The sequence below is a fragment of the Giraffa tippelskirchi genome, chromosome 11, assembly GCF_054371585.1.
Source record: "Giraffa tippelskirchi isolate mGirTip1 chromosome 11, T2T-mGirTip1v1.2.pri, whole genome shotgun sequence".
In the NCBI taxonomy this organism is placed as follows: Eukaryota; Metazoa; Chordata; class Mammalia; order Artiodactyla; family Giraffidae; genus Giraffa; species Giraffa tippelskirchi.
The window spans coordinates 118,170,839-118,194,689 of NC_137285.1; the positions used below are offsets into that span (position 1 = coordinate 118,170,839).

The 23,851-nt window shown below is 47.8% G+C and overlaps 1 protein-coding gene across 22 annotated transcripts in view; it reads left to right on the plus strand.

Moving 5' to 3' along the window:
• The window catches only part of TRIM66 (tripartite motif containing 66), a 60,182-nt gene that overhangs the window by 34,894 nt on the left and 1,437 nt on the right, over positions 1 to 23,851 (plus strand). For 16 of the 22 annotated variants that reach the window (XM_081540750.1, XM_081540741.1, XM_081540748.1 and 13 more), the window contains 12 exons: positions 337 to 483; positions 3,077 to 3,194; positions 4,620 to 5,524; positions 7,183 to 7,344; positions 18,580 to 19,113; positions 19,273 to 19,465; positions 20,855 to 20,915; positions 21,358 to 21,532; positions 21,845 to 22,134; positions 22,600 to 22,726; positions 23,044 to 23,118; positions 23,502 to 23,654. In XM_081540750.1, the coding sequence (XP_081396876.1) occupies positions 337 to 483; positions 3,077 to 3,194; positions 4,620 to 5,524; positions 7,183 to 7,344; positions 18,580 to 19,113; positions 19,273 to 19,465; positions 20,855 to 20,915; positions 21,358 to 21,532; positions 21,845 to 22,134; positions 22,600 to 22,726; positions 23,044 to 23,118; positions 23,502 to 23,654 (2,940 nt within the window). The remainder of the gene's footprint in view (positions 1 to 336; positions 484 to 3,076; positions 3,195 to 4,619; positions 5,525 to 7,182; positions 7,345 to 18,579; positions 19,114 to 19,272; positions 19,466 to 20,854; positions 20,916 to 21,357; positions 21,533 to 21,844; positions 22,135 to 22,599; positions 22,727 to 23,043; positions 23,119 to 23,501; positions 23,655 to 23,851) is intronic. The other 6 variants (XM_081540758.1, XM_081540759.1, XM_081540757.1 and 3 more) reach the window with 1 other exon arrangement.

The window sequence follows — 23,851 nt, forward strand, 5'->3', positions numbered from 1 at the left end:
AATGCCCATTAATGCTGTGGCGGTAAGGCAACTGCCTTTCTGGACTTTGCAGGTTTACAGCCTTGAAAGAGTCATGAAATGAGCTATCCCCAAGAAATCTAGACATTCATTTCCTCAGTCGTTTATCACTTATTCCTATTTGCACTGTAAAATCTACCTACCCTTTCTCTCTCCCTCCTTCCATCCCTCAGCAGCCGTGTCTTCCTGTCAGGGGTGCAGTTTCATCTGATTCCATATGTGTTTACACTGATGCACACAGGCCACTAGACTTCTCAAGCATGTGGCCTGCAGTCCAAGAACAGGATCAGGGACTCTGTCTTCTCTCTCTGTACCCAGGGCATCACTAATGAGAGGAAGCGGAAGCTGGAGCAGCAATTACAGAGCATCATGGTTCTCAACCGCCAGTTTGAGCATGTGCAGAATTTCATTAACTGGGCTGTCTGCAGCAAAACCAGCATCCCTTTCCTTTTCAGCAAAGAGCTGGTAAGAAGAACTCGAACTCCTCAATCACTGACTTTGGGTTAGTAAGTGAAAACCGTCTTTTACCAAACCTCACAGTGCAAAGGACCCAGGTGCTGGAATAGACCTGCCTTCCTCCAGGCAACTCACCTAGAAAATTCTGTAGTTCTGTCTCAGGTCATGGATCTAGACATTAATACTAGCAGTGTGCTGGACATTCCCTAGGAAATTGGGTTAAATGGGGCCTAAGAGGAAAGGAGGAGTGGAGGATGACATTGAAGTGTTGGGCTTAAGAGGTTGGTGACGCCCAGGAAAAGGAGCAGGACTTTTGAAAGAGTTGATGGGGTTTGTATTTGGATATGTCGAATCTAAGGGGCCAGTAGGGTGTCTAAAGGGAGCTGTCCCAAATCTGTTGTGATAGATGGGTCTGGAAGTCAGAAGAAAAGTCAGGGTTAGAGAGAGAGAGAGAAAGATGTGTGAGTCCCTGGGATTTGGTTGGTATTGGAAAAGTGTGTGAAGAAAGAAGAAAAGAACAGATCTGGAACCCAGGGAAATGCCCTTGTTTTCAGCACAGACAGGGGAAGGAGGTGAGTGAAGGAGATGAGAAGCAAGCATCAGAGGTCAGCAGAGAAATAAGAGAGTGTGGTACACAGAACTTAACAGAGACCTTCAAATTTTAAGTGATCAATGATAACATTGATATCATTGCTACATAGGTGATAGAGGATGAGTAGTGAAGAGAAACCTTGAGATCTCCAAGTCAGGAGGTCCCTGGTATAACCTTTGAAAGACACTCCAGCAGCTTTTCTCTCCAGCAAAGTGGAAAGGTCAAAAGCTAGAATGAGGGACTGAGGATGGGAGGTGAGGAAGTAGAGGTATTAGTGAAAAGCAGAGAAATAAGGTAGCTTGAGAAGGAGACAGGGTTGGGGATACTTTTTTAAAATAAGGAAAACATTTGCATATGTTTATTTGGGAGAAGAAGTTGGAGACAGAAGAGATGTGTGATAGAGGGAGCATACTGGGAAAGCAGAAGGAAGTGGGATCTAGAGTGAAATGGTTGACTTTAAACAAGAGGCGCTCCTTTTCTCTGAGATTGAAGGGTGGGAAGATGTCAGTAGAATGTAGTTAAGTCTGGAGATGGGGGGATACAAGTTTGAGGGAATTTGCCTTCACCCTCTATGAAGTAAGCAGTGATAATCAGAGGATTAGACATTGGGTAAATGACATTCAGGAGATAAGTAAAGATTTTAAATAGTCATTAGGTACCATGGAGGGACTTCCCTATTGGCTCAGATGATAAAGCATCTGCCTACAATGCAGGAGACCTGGGTTCAATCCCTGAGTCGGGAAGATCTCCTGGAGAAGGAAATGGCAACCCACTCCAGTATTCTTGCCTGGAAAATCCCATGGACGGTGGAACCTGGTAGGCTACAGTCCATGGGGTCGCAAAGAGTCGAACACGACTGAGCGGCTTCACTTTCACTTTCAAGGACCACGGAAGAGGAAACTGACAAGAAAGGAAGTGACAAGAAGAAGGGCTGAGGGTGGCCCTGAGGATAATGATCAGTGAAGCGACCCCACATAACATAGCTTTGGGATGGCTGGGTTGACGCAAGGTCAGGCATTGGTGATGGGAAGGGAATTAGGGCACTAGTGATGTTGTTACGTAAGTGATGGGAAACTAGGATGGCCAGCTGGGCCGAGGGAGCAGGGCTTGGAGAGTTCAATGAGGTTGAAGAGCATGCTCAGGAAGAGCAAGAGCTATTGTGATCAGGGAGTAGGTTGTTGGGAGTTTAAGGTCTCAAAGGTAGAATGGTTCTAGATGGTGAAAATGGTCTAGGTCTGGTGACTGAACTGAAAAGAGAAGTGAAGGTGGTTTTCATTAAAGAGCTCAAGGAAATAAGAGGCTAAAATGTTGATTAGGACATTGGTTAATTAGATGTTAGCAGGGTAGTTGGTTACTTGCCAAAGTCCTAGATAAATAAGAGAGTTTTAGCAATAAGAGGGGAGAAGGCAATGGCACCCCACTCCGGTACTCTTGCCTGGAAAATCCCATGGACAGCGGAGCCTGGTGGGCTTCCGTCTGTGGGGTCGCACAGAGTCGGACACGACTGAAGCGACGCAGCAGCAGCAGCAGCAGCAGCAATAAGAGATAGATGAAAAGGATGAGGGAAGAAGAGGGCAGTTGACTAGGATGGAAGGGAGTTTTACAAGTGGGTGGAAGGACAGCTCTGGGGAACTCAGAGAATGTTTGCCCCCATGGACTTTTCAGTTGAGATTATGGTAGAATGAAGGGAGTACTCTTGAGAGGATACTGTCAGGTGATATCCTGAGGAAGAATTAAAATCATCTGAGGCCTGAAAGAGATAAGAATGTAGGCTTTCCAAAAGCCTCAATAAGAGGAAGCAAAGAGGAAGGGGATCAGTAGGGGTGGAGGAAGGGGGGAGAATGTGAAGATACTAAGATGTAAGGAAATGAGGGAGCACGCTGGGGATGATCACAGGCTAAGTAGCCATGACTCTGGGCCCTTCAGCCTGTCCAATGAGTGAGGGATAGGGGGTTCTCACTCTGGCACAAGATGCCCAATGAAATGACCTTTGGTCATTGCTGTTGTCAGATTGTGTTTCAGATGCAGCGATTGCTGGAGACAAATTGTAACACAGACCCTGGTTCCCCTTGGAGTATCAGATTCACTTGGGAGCCTAACTTCTGGACCAAGCAGCTGGCTTCCCTAGGTGAGCCCAGGGCCTATTCTATGGGCCTTTGCGTTTAGACCATCTGCTTCACTCACTGGGTAGGTCAGCATATGACCAAGAGAAAGCACACCCTGAGACTGCCAGTGGCCAGAGTCATTCAGCAAACCTTTTCCTGGGGATGATAATGGTGGGGTTGGGTGGGGGTGAGGAGAGCTGACAGCTTAAATAGCAATGGCAATATAGGACTTTTGTAATAGGACCAGTTGAAATCTGAGTTTCCTATTCTGCATGAACGTCCCTGTTCTGTTGGTTTCATCGCTAGAAGAGGAGTCAAGACAGTGGCCCTACTCTCCAGAATGCTGTGTGGCCGTGCAGGCGGACCTGTGTCCCCGAGTACAAGGGTATACGTGTGTGTGGCCACAAACAGATATTTCAGTGACACAGAGAGACAGACAGGCAATGTCACACACGTCTTTTGGAGTTGAGATGTAAGCAGATAATTCATGACCTTGTACATTTTTCTTCCCTGCTGCAATAACTTGCTGGCATTCAATATTTAGGTAGAATGTAGACAATTTGAAGTTGTGCCTGTGTTGAGAACCTAATGGTAGGTTTGTTAAACTAATGGCCAACTGCTGCCTTTGTCTGGACTGATACTCTCATTGAAAGTGTTTTGAACTTGACAGGATAATAAATGATATTTAGGTTTATTGTCTGCTTCCCTTTCCCTTTTGATATAATTCCACAGACCTTTGGTAAGCACCTGCTCTGAGTCAGGCCCCACATTGACCGCTAAGTGACCAAAGGTGACTAAAACTCACCATCTGCCCTCAGGGCACTTAGTTTTCCCCTATGTAAGCCTCAGAGGAGCTGAAGAAGCCATTAGACTAAAACAGCAATAGCATCATGTACTCATGCATGAGGGCCTAGGGCCCTCAGACGTCAGCTCTGATGCCTGGCACTGACCTGGTACTGGAGCTTCCCCACTCTCCTCCACCCTGCTTGCCCAACATCTAGTTCTCCAGAACCATATTTGAGGACTTACCCATTTGTCCTGGGGATGAGTCTACTTTGCTACTTTTTAGCACACTCCCTCTTCTCCCCCCAGTGTTGATAGTTTTGGTCTGAGTCTTTCTTGGGCTATTCTGTTGAAAAAGAAGTAGGTACTCTGTGAGGGAACCCATGGTTTCCCTAGTGGGATACAAACAGAGTCAGGACTGAGCCTCTGGTAAAAGCTGAGCTGATTCCTCAAATGTCCCAGGCCGCCAGTGCAGGTCTGTATAGTTTCTATTGCTAATAGCATTCTAGACTGAGTCTTGGGGGCTAGGGGTTGAATTTCTTAATCTCTGCCTCTGGTACAAGGTTGTTGAATGATATCCTTTGGCCCTGGAAGAGGGAGGTAGCAGGAGTAAGGGGAACAACTGCAGGTCACCTTTGGAAACACTCTGTATTCTGAATTTTTAGGCTGTATAACTGCTGAGGGTGGACAGCTCTCCCGGGCAGATACTCCTGCTTATGGAGGCTTACAGGGACCATCATCTTTTTACCAAAGCCACCAGTCCCCAGTGGGTCAGCAAGAGACTCTCAGCCATCCCTCGCACAAGTTCCAGCCTCCAGCACTGTGTTCCTCATCCGTGTGCTGCTCCCACTGCTCCCCAGTTTCGCCCTCCCTCAAAGGCCAGGTCCCCCAACCCAGCATACACCCGGTGCACAGCTTTAGGCAGCCCTCCGAGATGGTGCCCCAACAGTTGGGCTCCCTGCAGTGCTCCACGCTGCTGCCCAGGGAGAAGGAACTGCCCTGCAATCCTCACCCACCAAAGCTGCTTCAGCCCTGGCTGGAAACCCAGCCCCCCGCGGAGCCGGAGAGCACACCCCAGCGGCTGGGGCAGCAGCTGACTTCCCAGCCCGTGTGCATCGTCCCCCCACAGGATGTTCAGCAGGGAGCCCATGCCCCGCCCACCCTGCAGACACCCTCCATCCAGGTGCAGTTTGGCCACCACCAGAAGCTGAAGCTCAGCCACTTTCAGCCACCACCACAGCAGCAGCTGCCACTCCCGCCCCCTCCGCCCCCTCCACCCCAACAGCAGCCACCCCCGCCTCTCCCTCCATCCCAGCATCTGGCTTCTAGTCAGCATGAGAGCCCCCCGGGGCCCGCCTGTTCCCAGAACGTGGACATAATGCACCACAAGTTTGAGCTGGAGGAAATGCAGAAGGACCTGGAGCTTCTCCTTCAGGCTCAACAGCCCAGCCTGCAGCTGAGTCAGACCAAATCGCCTCAGCATCTACAGCAAACCATCGTGGGGCAGATCAATTACATTGTGAGGCAGCCGGCGCCCGTCCAGTCCCAGAGCCAAGAGGACACTGTGCAGGTGAGGTCAGGGTGGCACCACCTCCATAGATTCTCCCTAGGAGATCGTCGGGAACACAGCCTCTCCATCACAGGGTGGTGCAGGAACACAGTTTCTTCATCGTAAGGTGGCCTTGAACTCAGCCCTCCCAATTCAAGACTGCCCTAGACTCCACCTTCCATCTCAGGAAAGCTCCAGAGAACACGGTAGTTAGCCCCAGCACAGATTTGGGCTCAATACTGTCCAGAGTGGCCTGGCTTAGTCCTGTCCTCCAGGGTGACACTAGGGACCATGTCTGTTAATGGAACTTCCTGAGCTGTGCTGGACTCTAGCCAGTGCAAGGCGGAAGGGAGGCTGTCTCCTACCTTTGTAACCTCACTTCCCTTACTGTAACTTATGAATCCCAGCTAGGGGAAGGGGAGATCTGATTAAGCAGATCATTTGCCTAGAGATCATACAACATTGGGGGCTTCCCAGGTGGCACTAGTGGTAAAGAACCTGCCTGCCAATGCAGGAGGTACAAGAGACACGGGTTCGATCCCTGGGTCAGGAAGACCCCCTGGAGGAGAGCATGACAACCCATTCCAGTGTTCTTGCCTGAAGAATCACATGGGCAGAGGAGCCTGGCAGGCTGTGGTTCATAGAGTCGCAAAGAGTTGGACATGACCAAAGTGACTTAGCGTGCATGTACGCTCATAAAACATTAAGTGGTAATGCCAAGACTTGGGTCCAGGCCAGCTGACTCTGAATTGCCACAGAGGAGACCTTGTTCTCTCCCTATGGGGATGACGAAGGCTACTCCTCTCTTTTCTCAGCTAAAGGCCAATTGGAGAGTTACAGTTCGTACCTCTAAGAACTTTGCAGCACTGCACATCTTCATTCTTAATTCTTGCTTTTTCTTGGTTCCCAAGAGCTTCCTGTTCAGCCACTTCCTCCTCCCCTTTCACTTTTTTCATAGTGGTATCTCCTTAAAATATGTAACCACATTTATATCTTCAAAGCAGCTCTATAGACTTTTACTTTATTGCAAAATACAAGGCTTCACATTTATGCTTCAGCACTGACAACTTCAATTTTATTCTTATTTATTTATTTGTTTGGCTGTGCTGTATAGCATGTGGGATCTTAGTTCCCCAAGCAGGGATGGAACCCGTGCCTCCTGCAATGGAAGGGCAGATTCTTAACCACTGGACCACCAGGGAAGTCCCTAAGCACTGACTTCAGATCATGCTTCAGATGTCTGCCTTTGAGGGGATATAGAATAACCCTTATGATGGCAGAGAAGGTTCCAGGGTTTATAGAGGACCACAGCTCTATAAATGTAAGTCAAAACTGTTGTGATTGCTTAGGTGACTATGACAAAGTTAGCCCATGATTCTTGGTTTGAGTTCTATTCTAAGATGTCATATTAAGAAAAGCTTAAATAAGAGTATCTTTCTGAAAAGACTTCAGGCCATCCGCAGTGTGTAGGCGGTGACAGTGGGCAGTGCAGGTGGGCCTCAGCCTTTACCACTGCTGCTACTCTTTGGGGGAAATGGAAGTCACTCAGTTTTGTCCGACTCTTGCAACCCCATGGACTGTGGCCCGCCAGGCTCCTCTGTGCATGGAATTTTCCAGGCAAGAATACTTGAGTGGGTTGCCATTTCAAGACCCACCCAAGTTATTATTTTCTCCTCCAGGCTGCAGATGAGCCCCCAGCATCTGAAGGCCCAAAGCCGACTCTCCCTCTTGACAAGAATACTGCTGCTAACTTGCCCCAGGCATCTGGGGAGGAAACCCCTCACAGTGTCCCCCCATTGGACAGCGCCATCCAGCACTCCTCTCCGAATGTGGTGAGAAAGGTACAATTGGAGCCTGCTTTCCCTGATCATATGGGACCCACTGCCAGTCAAGACCCCCAGGGACCTGGCTGAGGATGTCTGGGCGGGGGGAGGAGTGTCCCTGTCCCATCCCTGGATGTTACACAGCCCTGACTCATGCCTTCTGTCCTAGTGAGTGAGCAAGGTCCTCCTGTACCCCACTGACACTCCCCCACACTTAAATTGGGAGCAGCCAGGCTTTCATTTCAAGAGGAAGGGGAAGGGGAAGGAAAGCCAGTTTGTTGAACACTGACTGTGTACCTACAGCTGTGCTTGGTGCTCACAGGGTGACTTTACTTAACCTTCCCAATAGCTCTGTGAGGTGGGCATCCCCATTTTATAGCTAAGAAAACTCAGATCCAGGGGCCTACAGCTAATAGATAAAAGGGCTAAGGTTTATGTAAAATGAGAATCACAGCCTGAGCTTTTTCCTCTCTGCAATGAATGACAATGGGGAAAGTGTTCTATGTGGTCCCACAATCCGGAGTTGGCTGGCTTTAGAATTTGAATTAATGGAATTCTGTGGGTGAGTGGTCCACAGGGATGACCTGCAGAGGTGGCTGAGCATCTATGGGCCCTGGGATCTTTTGAAGATGAGCTAGCGAAGCTCTTCCTGTCTATCCACCTGTCTGCTTGGTGGAGGGTTCATGGCAATAACCCAGAAGCCTACAACTCCTGGTTGTCCTACTCTCACTCCTGTCTTTCATCTCTACCCTGGTCATCCTCCTAGCTGGAGCCATGCCTTCCCACCAGCTCTCCATGTATCTTTTGGCCCTGTTCCCCTTATCCTGTCCCTTTTCTGGTCTCGTCCCCTCAACCCTCTTGGTACTTCCACTCAACCCTGTACCAGAAGCTCTGTCAGCTATTCTGTACCCTTCTAGCCTGCACTCTCAGCCCTGCAGCATCCCTTGGGCTCTACAGTCCCAGTTTCACTCGTTGTTCTTTGTACCTACTACCCCTCATCATGTTTCTCCCAGCAGCACCACTGCCATAGATCAGGCTACCTCAGTGATACCTGAGAAGAGAATTTTGAAAAGTAAGAGATGGCAAAATTGCAATGTTACCTTAGAAATCCCTTGAGGTCTGGTACTAAAGGTCTTTAGTTTGTGCCTAGCTTCCCTTATCCTTTTGAAAATGGTTTGGCCTAGAGGCCAAAGAGATGCTGTAAATTGGACCTGTGCGGCTCTTAGCAGTTTACATTCTTACACCTGAGATAGATACCTCTCTGTTCAACCATCTATCTATCCACCCATTTATTTATTCACCCAATGATCAAAAAAAATATGTTAACCTCCTATTGTGTGCCTCCTATTTTTATAGGTGTCAGGAACACATTGGTGAATAAGTAGTCTCACTTTGTACCTTATAGTCTAGTGGGAGAGAGAGTTAAGCAAGCAGCAACAATGAAGTATAAAGTGCTGTGATGGTCAGTGGGATGTATATAAAGAGCACTGAACTCTTTGAGAAGAATTCCTAGAGAACATGGTTTTAAGCTGAGATTTGTTTGAAAAATTAGGCTGGTGAAGGAGAAATGGAGGGGGAAGGCTAGAATAAATAGAGGGAATGGCTAGTAGGAAGGTGCAGAAGTGAGAGAAAGCCTGGGCTACTTAGGGGGTTTCAGATGATTTGACTTGGTAGGAACATGAGATGAACTAGAGAATGGGAGTGATTGAAACCCGAGTAGTTAGAAAGCTTTGTGAATTATGCTCTGAAGTTGGGATTCAGTCTTGAGGGTTGCGAGGTGTGAATGAAGGATTACTAGCAAAGAGGATTACTAACATGGCTTGAATTAAAGTATAGAGAGATCACTTTAGTTATAGTAAGGGAGACCAAACTAGAAAGAGGAGAAATAGGAGAAGATGAATGAAATCAGGTAATGATGGGAAAGAAGAGGCAGCAAGGACTTCAAGAGATAAGATCTTAGGAGATTTTTGGACTTGAAGTCTGATTGGCAGTGGGAAGTAGGGGAAAGGACATCCCAGGCGTATCTTGGCCCACTGAGTTGCCATTCATCTGAGATGGGAGCATGGGAAAAAAAGTGCATTTGAGGGGAGGAAAAAGTCAAGTTTTGAATTGGTGGTGGTCTCCTCTGGAGGCTACATTATAAGATGACTGGAAGACAGTTAGCTCTAGAGGGCAGCAGGGAGCATAGGGATTACCAGTGCCCAACTGGTAGCGGGAGCCATGCTGAAAATGCTTCTGCTTATTTGATGGGTCTCAGTTCTGCTCCTCCACCCAGTAGAGAGGAAAGGAGGCGAGCCACATGCAAGCATGGAGTCTGTGCTACCTGGGCGGGTGGCCCGCAGGGTGCTCGGAGCCGCGAGGGGAGGGGCTGCTTCACTCCTGCATGGCTGCAGGGTGGCAGTGGGGTTAATGAAGATCCTAGGATCTCTTAACTTTTCATCTGGAGCTGCCTCTGGCTGTTAATGTGGGCTCATGCAGAGGTGTGGAGGGGCAAGTGACCTGACGTTTTTCAGACATTTCATAGGCTTCTTTAAGGCTTGTGTGCCTAGAAAAAGGAACCTCAAGGTTGCCATCCAGGGGAACCTGGTCCAGAGGAACCTTTGGGTCTACTTGACTGAGAGAGGTACTGGTTATACACAAAGCTCCTGAAATAAGGAAAGGGGCTTTCTTTTTGAGGGAATTCGTTGCCTTGAATCTGGGATTGGGCAGGGTGGGGGGTATGAAGATCAAGGTTACCCAATAACATTTGAGCGTCTTATCATTGATTTATAATACATTGTATAGCATTTTCTACTATTTTTTAATAGATTTTTATATGTATTATTCTATTTTATCTCTTTGTTTATCCTAGCAATACTATGAGGAAGCCACTTTCTTATTCCCCTTTGAAAGATGTGGAAACTGAGACACAGAGAGATTTAGTGACCGCCTAAAAGTTACACAGCGAACTATTGGCAGGGTTAGGCCCAGAGCACAGTGCCTGCCTCAGCCCTGGGTTCAATGACTGGGTTAAATTGCCTCTCTCTGTGCACGGCAGTGGGAGAAGTTGGACTCCATGTGGCCTCTCACTGCTGGATTTTCCTATCTTTATACTCTCTGAAGTAGCCTGAGGCCTTGCTGGGGAGAAGTCTTAGGACCCATCCTAGTTTGGTCTTGGCTGTCTTTATCTGGTAACGGCCTTTAGCCCCCAGCCCACTCCTTGGTCTGTACTGGCTGGTGAGTGCCAGGGAAAGTCAGAAGTCTATCTTGAGTCCACAGACGAGAGGAAACTGTGGCACCAGGCACAGCTCTGTGTCCTCCACAGAGACTTACCCCTGCTCGGAGCTGCTTCGTGTCACTACAAGGAGGACTTTTGTTACAGCCGAGCAGCTGTGCACACGAACCTAGGAGGTGGTACTAAATGAGCTGATGGTGAAAACAGATTGCTGCTGCAAATGAGATTGAAAGTTCTAGAATGGGTTTTCTAGTGGCTTGAGCTCTGCAGTCTCAGGAGCATTTTACCCCACCACCTTCCGTGCCTCCAGCAGAATGTTTTTGTATGAACTTGGACATTTGTTTGTCAGCTGCTGTTGCCTAAGCTTTCTAATCTTGGTTCAGCCACTTTGAAAAAAGATGATGAAGAAAGACAACTTTACAACAAAGCTCCTTTAAATACCAAGTAAAACTGGAAGACATTTCGGTGGCTTCATTTCATACTTCTGAACTAGTCGACTGCTGAAAAATATACACACTCCTTTTGTCAGCCCTCATGGAGTCAAGGCTGTAGGCATCACAGAGAGCTCTAGCTGCACCCCAGTTCACCAAGAGGGACCTCTCTTCTGCTTATAGTGGGGATCCAGATCTTCAGAAGACTTTGAGTCCACTAAGTTACTGCTTACGGCTTGAGCGGAGTCTGGGATATACTGTCAGCAAATGCTGCAGAAGTATTTGACATTCCTGTGGTCCAGATAATTAAGAGTGATCCAGAAGAGTGGAGGATCATTCATAAACCTGATGAATAACATTTATGCCATTATCAAAGCATTTTGATGCCTGGGCTCTTGATTTGATTCTTAAAACTCAGTGAGATTTACATTTACCTGTAGAGGAGAAAATTCAAGCCCAGAGATGGAAAATAATTTATTTAAATGCATATTCTAAACTTTGACATGGTGAGGAAAAACTAGGCACCCTGCCTTCACAGTCTCCAAATACATGGCTATGGACCAGACCATGGGTTCTCATCCATGTGTTTTCCAAAAGCAACTATCTTTTCCTTGCAGCCCGGCACCAATAGCTTTTGCTCAGAATGCTTCCAGGGCCTGATAAGGCTTTCTCATGGCCCAGGCTGTGACCCGGTTAGCAGTGCAGAACTGTACAGAGATGTGCACACTGTCCTACATAGGAATCGAGCCAAACACTCCCCAGGTTTGGCTCCCTGAATTTTATACTCTCTAGGAAGCCTATCTCCTTCCTTCTAGCTTGATTTTATTCACAGACCAAACCTAAGATCTTTGTCTAGGTCTCCTGGTCTATGAGAAAATAGGTTCTTGCTCCTAGACCTTTAAATTTCCTTAACCCAGCCCAAGAAAAATACCTCTGACCAGTTCTTCCACATCTCCAAAATTTGAGTTTCAAGGGTTCCACTCATTCTAGTCTTCACTTCAGATTGACTGAACTCCACTTTTTCCTTTGCTCTTCCTTCTGCCTCAGACCCTGATCCTCTTTGGGTTTTTTTCCCATCTTCTTGGATCATCAGGGCACTGGGTACTCTTCAGTTCTTCTCTCTTCACCAGCCATGATTGACTCCCATTGGTTAGTGGATATCAACATAGTTACATCTGTAGTAACAACCTTACTTCCTAAAAGAATTTTTCATTGAGCCGGCGGGACACTTACTATCAGCAAGAGCAATTTTCCTATTAAAAATCAACTTGTGAAACCACTGGCAGGAAAAGTTAGTTCCCCACTCAGCTATCTGATTCCGTTGTGTCAAGATCTACTGCTGTTAAACCAGTCTGTTTAATCTGAAGCTGTTGAAATACTCAAATATTCCAAAGATTTAGTTCACAAATCTATTTACATGCATCCTTGTCTCCTTATCTATTTCCTTCAGCCAAGGCGAAGGCCTTCAATGTGTTTCCAAAAGACAACTCACAAGTCATTGGTCTCTTCTCCTACTGTACCTATACATGGTGATAAGCCTTTGACAAGTTTAACTCCTGGAATCAAAACCTGAAACCAGAAGTAAGCAGGCAAAGCTTCAGAACAGCAACAAGAATAGTTGTCACAAACCTCACACATTATATTCTCTATGAGACTATAAGCCCAATTTAGTCAACTTGATCTAGCAAGCTTAGTTGTATGGTTTTCTTTGGAAACTTTTAGTTTTTCTATATTATAGCAGTAAGCAGAGTAGAAGCAGGGTGTCAGGACTTCTATAATGGCAGCTAACAACAGGAGAGAAGACAAGAAACTTCACCTGGAAAAGTGCCATGATGTGATGTCATCACGGAAAGATCTAGCTAAACCCTACTACATTCTTAGAAGTTCCCTCAAGCGCCGATGAACTACAGAATACCCCAGCAATAGAGGTTCATCAGAATTCTTTTACGTCACTAAGAAATGGTCTCATTTGGCCTCAGGTACTCTGTTTAGTAAGACAGGGTAGTGTGCAAAGCATTTTAGAAGTACTATCCTTCAAAATAATATTTTAAAGTCAATTGCATTTTGTTATTGAAAGAGGTATATTTCAGCTATCTGGCAAATTGATTTCTGTGAAACACCACTCTATCTGTGCTGCTTTATCCCCAGCAATATTATCTTTCTGTACGAACTTGAAATTTATATTAAACTCAGGGTATGTGCACCAGGTGTCTGTTTATTGACTTCTCAATCACGTCGTACTAGAGCACTAGCTTTCTACCTAATGGCACAAAATCAAGACCAGCCAGCAGGTTTCTAAGGCTAGGCCCAGTCTTGGATTCTTTTATGAGCTTGGAAAATTTGGGTACTCACTCTGTGTCTCAATTTCCCTTCCTGTTAAAATGAAAGAACAATGTCTTCTCTGAATTTTGACAGCATCTTTTGGCAATCATTAGAATGGCAGTGTAGGCACTCCAGGTCTTCAGGAAAAGAAATTGAATTCAGCAAAAAAAAAAAAAAAAAAAATTGAACTCCAGAAAAAGATCTGGGTGGTGAGAAAGAGGAGAGGAAAGGCAGCAGGTAACAGAGCACAGATGAACAGGATTAGATGGGTAAAGGACTACAAAGGTGACCAGGAGAAGAGGTTGAAATTTCATACAATTTAGATAGGTCACAGGTCAGGCAGGTGGCAAACAGGGATAAAGAGATTAAGAGACAAGGAGAGCAAAGGGACAGGGACATATAATTTGGGAGGAGACCAAATTAGGGGCAAGTAAGGAGACACTAGGTCATGGAGGTAAGAGAGAGCACGCTTCATATGTCAGAGATGACCTGAGCTGATTCCCAGAGGTTTCTGGTTTTGTTTATTTTTGCATTTTGACTTTTGTCCTTGAACTAGAAAATATCTTATTTTTACTTGCAAACCTCAAAATACACATGCTCACTGATGAAGTCTGAGGTTTTCTATGTGAGGATGAATTCAAGGTGTCAGTTAATCTGGGAGGTGTCAGTGATTGCCCTGCACAGATGTTCCAGCTGCCATACACTTTCACCTTCTCTCATTTGACCTCTGAACAATCCCAGGTGCTAGAGAAGGCAGATAGCACCTTCTCCACTGACATATAAGCTTCTCCTGTGTGTGAGACACCAAATGTTGGACAACTTGGCCATACTCACAAGCCCTTCTCCAGTTGTAGCATGTTCCTGAGAAGACCTTTCCTTCCTTCCTTACAGGCCCCAGCGACTCAGCCTGCTTTCCTGGCCCTGAAAGTTGGCCCTCCCCTTGCCCCTACTCACCTTGTAGCAGGGTAGGATAGAGGATCTCAACTCCCCTCTTTCTTTCTGTACATGACATAAGGACCTTCTGTGTTAATATTTTGTAGTTATTCACTCCAGAGAGCCAAATGAAGTATCAGAAATAAGTAACATACAGGATAATAGGTTCCAGAAATGCCAGTGTATTTGCATAGCCTATAGAATAGGATTGAGGCCAACTTCCACAGAGCACTTTCTCTGAGTCTCTTCTTAGAATTTTCCCATATACATCCTGCAGGTCCTTGTTACTGTTACCAGAGTTTCACACCACTCCTGATAGCCTTGGCCTTCTTGAGATTGGTTATAGATATGAACAGGAAAGAGATCAGTCTAGTGTTCAATATCAGGACAAGTTACTAACCTCATACTGTCTGCTAGGTGTTGTGGGAGCAAGTCTAGCAGGCCCAGCTCAAAATAAACCACAACAGGGTTTCCACAATTCTTCCATGGCTCAGTCTGCATGCCCTTTCTCCTTTATCACTATATTAACTCACATTTCATGGTATGTGATAAGGGGAATTGATATCCTACAAATGTGATCTCTACTCATAATCTGGAAGGGTTTGTCTTTAGGAATTTAATCTCGTGTATATCTTGTGACGTACAGCCCCTGACCATCTGGGACCTGGAATGGTTCCAGATGGATTTTGGTGCTCTTGAGGCTTGGCATAAAGGATTTCACTAAGAGTTTTCTGTGTCATTGGTAGATGAGATGACTGCATTAAATATACATGTCAAATAGGGAGAAGGTCAAAGTATCCAGTTCAAAGGATTAGACAATCATGTATAAAAGGAAATACAATGATCGTTGGATATTCTTATCCAAAGATAAGAAAATACAGAATGTCAGAGAGCTGTATGAGTGCATAACCAGGACAACAAGGGGACACCAAGGGATGCAGGCCCAGGTATGTTTGAGATAACCCTTGGCCTCTGGCCTCGGTCCCTTAAGCTGAACTCTATACCTAGTTTATCCATTTCATTTGAGCATTCCGCCATCCCTCCTCCTCCTCACCTTTCTGATCTTGGGACTTAGACTATACAGCAAATTGAAGCCTTTTTATTGAAGACCATTGAACTGTGAAGAAACATATTAAAAGTAAACTTTTCTGTAGAGAAACAAAGGGTGTTTAGCTCATCTGCTTTTAAAACTGAAAATTAAGAATAGGAATTATAAGTTTTACTAAAGCAGTTAAACAAGTAATAAGGAAAAAGGGTTGGAGGAGAAGAAAAGAGAAAAGAAAATCAAGAGAGACAAAGGGCAGGTGATGGAAAGACGAAGAGATGGAAGAACAGAACGTGGGAGAGATGAGGGAAGAGAGTGAGCAGAGAGAAGGGCAGAGGCAGGCAGGCCAGAAAGAAGAGTGTGGCTTCGGTGCCAGAGAGCTGGATTCTAAAGCCATAAAAATCCTACGACAAATATCGTACTTAGTGGTGAATAGTGAAAGGATCCCCCTGAGATTAGGAATGTAAGATGGCTACTGTCACTACTTCTATTCAGCTTCATACTGGAGGTCTTAACTACTGGAGTAAGGCAAGAGAAACAAATGTAAGCGAAGGGAGAAATAAAACTCACTAGTCATAGGCAACATGATTTGTATGCACAGAAGATCTCAATGTGACTTTAGTAAGATCGCTGGGTACAAGTTTAGTGTATAAACAGCAATAGTGTTTCTATATGTGAGCACAAATAGAAATTGAGATTTATAAAATTATGTTTTCAATTACATGAAAAACCTCAGATGCCTCTCTGAGCTTCATTTTTCTCAATTATAAAATTAAGGCCACAACAATAATAACATTAACAGTAATAGCAACAGCAGCAGCTAGGGTTTGTTGAGTAACCACTGCCAGACATTGCTCTAAATGTTTACATGGATTATTTCTTTTAAACTTCACGACCGTTTAATGTTAGCTGTGAGAATTAAATGAGGAAATATATGTAAAACACTTAGCAAGTTGCATTGTATATAATAAATTCTCAATAAATTTTAGCTACATAAAAATGGGCTTTGTTTTAGAGAAACTCATAGGCTTAGTTGTTAGTAGAACTGAGTTTCTATTCATTGGGCATGCAATTTGTAGAATAAATAGTCATGCATTATTGTTCTTTAAAAAATGTGAATAGCTCATTAATTCATTTGTTCAGCCAGACACTGCTCTTGGGTCTAGGAAAACACTGGACAAGCAAAACAGACAAAATCCATGCTCTAATGGGGTGAGGCTTCCCAGGTGGTGCAGTTGGTAAAGAATCCACCTGCCTGCCAATGCAGGAGACGTAAGAGTTGATGGTTCCATCCCTGGGTCAGGAAGATTCCCTGGAGGAGGAGATGGCAACCCACTCCAGTATTCTTGCCTAGAAAATGCCATGGTCACAGGAGCCTGGAGGGCTACAGTCCACGGGATCATAAAGAGTCAGACACAGCTGAGTGACTGCACACACACACACACTCTAATGGAGTTTACAGTTTGGTAGGGGACATATGTATTAAGCAAATGGTATCACAGATTGTGCTATGAGACTAAAGTACAGGAGTTATGAGAATGTAAAAGAGGGGAGTGAAAATTCACAGGTGAGCTGAATTCAGAAGATAAGTGGAACAGGGGCAGGGCTAGGAGAATGTTCCAGAGGAAGCAGTCTGTCTGAAGTGGGTAAGGGAGAGGATGTCATGATTCTGTATCTAAAACATTGTATGAGTGACTGGAGCTCAAAGAATGAGGAGAGGGCCACTATATGAACTCTGGCTGCAGAGATGGACAGAGAACAGAGCATCAAGGCCTTGGGAGCTTTGTTAGGGATCTTCACAGTGGGGAGCAAGATGGTTTCATGCAGAGCGCTGATGTGGTCAGATTTATGCTATCAAAGTATTTCTCTACTGCAGAGGCTACTATTGTAGTCTGGGAAAATATGAAGTGACCTGGGCTCAGGCACCAGCAGCAGAGAGGGAGAGTGGGAATAGCTGAGAGGTGTTCAAGTGGTGGAGTTGATGAGGTTTGGTGTTAGCTTGGGTGAGGGAGGAAGGATGCCCACTGATGCCTCCCTCCTATGATCCGACTCAAAGAACTGGGTGACTAGGGTGACATTCACTGAGGTGAGGACAGTCTTTGTTGATTAGCTTTACTAATATAATATGGAAATTTGAGAGGGTATTTGAAGTATTTCTTTTCCTATGGAAATTTCCCCCTTACTCAGGGGGAAAAGAATGATAGGTTTAAGATACTGACTTGGAAGCTTTGAGATATTTACTCCTTGTTTCCCCTTTGATTTTCAAAAGATGTCAAATGGTTATGTCTTTTGTCTTAAAAAAGGCTTGGATATCAAACAGAAATTCCTGAAGGTTGCATTTAGAACCAGTCTTCCCACCATTTCCCCTTCGTCTGTTTCTCCAACCTGAAAAACTGCATGGGTTCAGTATAGTAATCTGTATGTCTTTCTTCTGCCTAGGTCACCAAGTGGTTAGAACTGAGCAAAGAATTATGGGGGTTGGAATGTTACTGCCGCATCCATAATTGTCCAAGTTGTCCATATTAAGATTTAGCTGCTCTGTTGTTCTCTGCTTCTGGTTTAGAATGGCTTTGGCAGGTGTAATAGGGCTAGAAAAGACCTTCACATCTCTTGGTCAGAGTCTTCAGTCTAAGGCTGGTGGTGCTGGTGTTGATCTGAACAGGCCTGTGAGAAGACTCTGGGGTTGATGTTCCGCAGGACTGTCAGGGGCTCCCCAAGCCTTGACGTTATCTCAGAGAATGTCTGCGGCAGATCAGGGTTTGAGCCTTCTGAACTTCCTCCCATACTTATGTAGCAGAAGTATCCTGTAGGACTCCCAGAAGGGAGGGGAGGCCACTAGTTGCTTAGTCAGGGGGACATGTGATATGGGAAGGTATTCCTACAGTCTGACTCTTTGCTTAGGTACTAGAAGGGGGTGAGGGAGTGGCTGATAATGTGTGTGTATAAGTTTGTACCACCCTCAGGTCAAGTGGTAGACTGTCTCTCTCCCTCTCTTTGTCAGTCTGTGTCTCTCTCTCTCTCTCTCTCTCTCTCTCTCTCTCACACACACACACACACACACACACACACACACACGCACACACACACATGCACACCAGCGTCCTCAACTGTGCCCACCTCTCTGGGTCATAGCCCAGCAACCTCCATGGTGTAGGGGAATGGGAACAGGACTTCATGGTCTGTCTGAGTTCCCTGCAGCTACTAGACTATGAGGCAGAGTGAAATCTGAGCATGGGACTCTTACAGGCTGCCTCCCTCCCACCATTCGTAGCTAACAGCCGGACTCTCCCCTGTCTTTGCTCCTGTAGCACTCCACTTCTCTGAGCATCATGGGCTTTTCCAACACAGTGGAGATGGAGCTGTCATCTACCAGGCTGGCGAGGACTCTTGAGCCACAGATGCAGAGCACGAGCAGCCTGACAGCTGCCCCACCCCAAGTGATGCCCCAAGTGGTACCAAGCCTGCTGAGTGGCCCCCCACCAACCATGTCCAGCCTAGCGAGCGGTCAAAACCAGGCTGTGCCCAGCCTGACAGCCAGTCACCTGCCAGCCATGCCCAGCCTTGTGCGTGGCGCACCCCAATCCATGCCCAGCCTGGTGGGTGATCCCTCCACGGTGATCACAAGTCTGGCAAGTGATCACTCTCAGGCTGGGCCCAACCTGATGTCTGGTCCCACCCACACTGTGCCAAGCCTGGCAACCTGTCCTCTGCAAAGTGTGCTTCCAGCTTCTGACGTGCAGCCAGAGACCGGGTCCGGCTGCAGTCCTGGTTCTGGCCAAACTGCAGGGGGCCTGTGCCCTGGGGATGAAGCTGACCCCTCCCTGGGGAATGCCTTGTGTAAGGTAGGTCTTGGGGAAATGCCATTTAAATTCCTCTGCTTAACTCTGGGCAAAAGGGTAGCCCCTGAGGCCTCATTCTGGCCTTAGCTTAACAGCTCTGTGACCACTGACAGGGAAAATGTCTGATTTCTTTGATTCTTGTTGGCCTTTCACTTTTGAAAGATGGAAAGTGAGGATTCTACCCGCTTCACTGACTCTCTGGGACAAGGCCCTACAGCCGCTGCTCTGGATGCTTCCAAGGACTTATCTATCCCCTCAGACCTGGAGGAGCCAATTAACCTCTCTGTGAAAAAACCCACACTGGTGCCAGTGGTCAATACATCTGCGGCCCTGCAGCAGTACCGGAGCCCAGAAGGTGAGACTCAGCAGCCTGCCTTTCGTGCTGACCACACGCTTGAGCAGGGGGGCCCAGCACTGCAGGTGAAACGGAGGTCGGCAGAGCCGTCTGAGACTGAGGGAACAGTGTCTTTCTCTCAGGCTAACCTCACTTCTCTGTCCAGAACTGACCTTTTGATGCCTGTTCTGTTTCCCTCACTGTGGCCAGGAATTAACCTTCTTATAAAATTCCCCAGGCAGAAGTTTGGGGATCTGGGTTATAGGTAGGGGGAAGCAGGAAGAGCACCACCCCAGAAGGGCTGGGCTTTGCAAAACATCTTAGGGACAAGAGCACGTCTGACTCTGGGTTAGCTGACCCGCTCTGTCTTTTTATGTTTGAATGTGTACGAGATACCTAACATTTCTGACTTAGTTTTTCCCCCGGTAAATGGAGCTAATCATAGCTACTTCATAGGCTTCAGGGACAAATACCTACAGTGAAATAACTTGATGACAGGAAATTGCCTTGCACCTGGCCTTAATGTGGACTTTTGCCTCACAGTGAAGGGAATTTGGACTGGTTGGGCTTGGCTCTGATTCTCTTCTCTGCTCCCCACACCCATTCTTGGGGCTAGGCCAAGGCACCTTCCTTCCAGGGAAGGTGAGGGCTGGTTGGGAAGTTAGATAGCAACTACCTATCTAAGCACTAGGGGCCTTCTTAGTTCAGTGTATGATTCATGTGTAGTTTGTAACCATCAGTCTATTACCTATGTGTTTAATAGATGAAGAAATTTTTCTCCTTGTCCCCTCACATTGGCTCTTCCTAACTGCACGATAATGCAACCCTGAATTTTAAGCAATTAAATATTTTGAACCCTGCTTGTCCATGGAAGGTGCCTCGGCCAGTGCCTGGTGCTGAGTGGGCGCCCAGTACATGCTAGTGTCCTCCCCTCTCCCCACTGCCTGCTGCCCATCTGCACAGACTGCATTTCTCAGGGGAGGGCTCCTGGGAGGCTCTTGCCCCTGGAAGGTGAGCTGGGTTCTCAGGTTGTGCTGAAATCCCAGCACTTGGCTAATAAGGAAGGGGCTGCACAGAATGACTCCTGAGAGCAGGTGACATCAGTATATACATGGGGAACGAGTGACTTCTGAGCTCATTTTGAAGGTGAGACACTGGCTCCTCAGCACCTAACCCAACACTCACTCCTGGGTAGCCTCTGAGTGTTAACCTGTGTTATCTTTGAAAGATAAAGTAGACGTCTTCCCCCCTCAGGAAGGGAGCTGGGTAGGATTGTCACCGTGAGTGGTTACAGTGTGAGGAATGACAGTATGACAGGCGTGTGACTGCAGTATGAATGACGGGTAAGAGCAGAAGGTGTGGGTGACAGGGTGTGTTATCATGTATGTATGAATTTGTCTTTTGTCTTAGAGTATGAGAATTTTGAACAAGGAGCCCTTGGGCTGAACACAAAAGGGAACCAGAGTATCAGGTAACAGACCCTTGGCCCAACATCCCTCTCCCACCATCCAATCTCATGTCTTGGGAGACTGGCACAGGAAGTGAGCATCCTTGATGACTTAATCTGGAGCTTGCCGGCCCCTGTCTTCTTCAGACCTCAGACCCTGGGGTGGGTGTGTGGTTGTGTGTCTGGGATGGTTGTGGGAGGATGTCCTGGCTCCAGCACTGTGAGGCAGGCACTCTGGGTTCAGTTCCCCCTCTACAGGGGTCCCCCTTTGATCAGAGGGCTCCCAGGGGCCGATGGGACCTGACGAGACAGAGCTGGTGGCGGGCTGGAACAGGGGCCTGTGGAGGGTTGGACTGAGGAGCTCCTGAGCAGCAGTTCAGTTATGGGATCGTGGATGAGCTTGACTTAGCAGTCGGGCCAGAGGGATGTGGCCCCTCCGAGACCAGGGATGTGGTTCTTGCCCTAGACCCTTCAATAATGAGCCCAAGATTCCCTACGTGCGCCTGGAGCGGCTCAAGATCTGTGCTGCCTCCTCGGGCGAGATGCCAGTGTTCAAGCTGAAGCCACGGAAGAATGATCAGGATGGGAGCTTCCTGCTGATCATCGAATGTGGTGCCGAGTCCTCCAGCATGTCCATTAAGGTACTGCTTTTCTCTGCCTTCTCCTTGAAACTCTGCTCAGCCCGGGAGCCTCTCTTTCCTCTCTGCTCCTGGCAGAATCCTGGCTCCAGCCTTGTTCTGAGTCTCTGAGTGGGGCTGCTGCTTGGCCATACCTTGTCCCCTGCTGCCTGGGGTCTGTGAGGGGCACACTAGGACTGAGCTGTCCTGGTGTTCTAGGGCTGGCTGGTTTGGGGTCCTGAAATAAGTTGGTGCCCAGAGCTTGTCATCTTTCCTCTCCCTCCCTCAACAACGTGGTGCCTCGCTCTGACCGCTCAGACTCACTTCTTCCCCAAGGTCAGCCAGGACCACCTGCCTGATGCCATCCAGGCCCCAAATCTGGGGGGAAGAAAGGTCACTGTCACATCTCTGGCTGGGCAGCAGCCCCCAGAGGTGGCGAGTGCATCTCCTGAAGAACACAGGCTCATTCCTCGAACCCCTGGAGCCAAGAAGGGGCCCCCAGTACCCATAGAGAATGAGGATTTCTGTGCTGTCTGCCTCAACGGGGGGGAGCTGCTGTGCTGTGACCGCTGCCCCAAAGTGTACCACCTTTCCTGCCACTTGCCAGCCCTGCTCAGCTTCCCAGGGTGAGTCATGCAACCAGGCCCTGACCTGGATGGCACAGTGATCTTCCAAGGGAGGTTATTCCAGGCTAGCCCACAGGGGGACTTCCTCCCCTCTCTGGCCTGCAAAAACTGCAGGTCTGTGACTTAGTGGCTCTCTCTCTGCGCCTTCTGCACACAGACAGGCAGATGCTTCCCTTTTTCCTCTGTTCCCAGCTTCCTCCTCTGTTCCCAGCTTCCTCTTGTGCAGATTTATCCCTTGATGTCTCTCCCAGCCCCTTGCTAACTCCTGTTTTTCTGGATTCACTAATCCTGACTTAACTGAATTTCTTTCAAGCCTGTTGCTAGGAAGCCATTCTCTGTAGGGCAGGGCTGGGGACTTAGTTTCTCATGCCACCCCTACCCCAAGCCTGTCTTGGGGGTAGAGGGACAAGGGAGGGGGCTGTGGACATGTGCGGAGGCCTCACGTGGCCTCACTTGCCTCTGCAGGGGAGACTGGGTGTGTACTTTATGCCGCAGCCTGACCCAGCCTGAGATGGAGTACGATTGCGAGAATGCCCGCTTTAGCCAGCCTGGAGTGCGGGCCCCTCCTGGCCTGAGCATATATGACCAGAAGGTAGGGAGGGGTCTCTGGGAACAAGGTTCCCACCTGGGGTAGCCTGCCTGTGCCTATGGGGGCTGAGACTTTTCTGAGGGGATGAGAAGCCTCTCTGGTACCTCTCTTTTGGGCTATGCCTGGACTTTGGCCCATGGGGGTTCGCTATGATTTTTCTTCTGGCAGCTGTTTTCCTCTGGCCTGGGAGGCTGAACTGTGCCGTGGTATGGCTGGTGGCTCATACCCTGTGGGCCAAAGCCATCAGGGTCACTATGTTTAATTCTTACTGAGATGGGGCCAGAGCAGACTGACACGGCTGCCCATTCTGGTCTCTGCAGAAGTGTGAGAAGCTGGTACTGTCCTTGTGCTGCAACAGCCTCAGCCTGCCCTTCCATGAACCTGTCAGCCCGCTGGTAAGGAAGGCCTCGCTGGCTCTGCTGGCTACTGTGCTTTCTGCTCAGAAGGCCTGGGCCTGGAGCGGGTTGTGGTGGGGCCCAGGGTGGGCTTGGAGCGTGGCCGCTGGAAGTAGGAGTAATTTGTGCATGATCTAGGGACCTGGGGTCCTGGCCACCACAGCCCCCCACAACTGCTGTTGCATCAGACCTGCTTGACATGGAAACCACTCCTCCTTTCCCTTTCTCTTTTCCCTCCACACGTTGCTTCCTGCTGCCTTTCTCGCCCTTGTGTTCTTTTACTGCTACTCCAACTCATTCTCTATCTCTTCTTCCTTCTTATCCTTTGCTTTTCTCCTCCACTTCTCTCTTCCTATTGGCTTCCCCTCCTCTCCTCCCCCAAGGCCCGACATTACTACCAGATTATTAAGAGGCCCATGGACCTGTCGATCATCCGGAGGAAGCTACAAAAGAAGGACCCAGCTCACTACACCACCCCGGAGGAGGTGGTATCAGACGTCCGCCTCATGTTCTGGAACTGTGCTAAGTTCAATTATGTACGTCTTCCCTGTTTTTCCTCTTCCCTATTTCCAGTGACCCCCAGGACTGTCGTGGCTGGATAGGGTATCTGGTTTGGGCCTGGGCTGCCATGAGGACCTGGGAGCAGACCTTCTGGGGCCTACTGTAGCGACTGTGTATAAACTCTCTCCCACATTTGGGCCTCAGCATGAACTCAGGAGGAAGATGGGGGTTG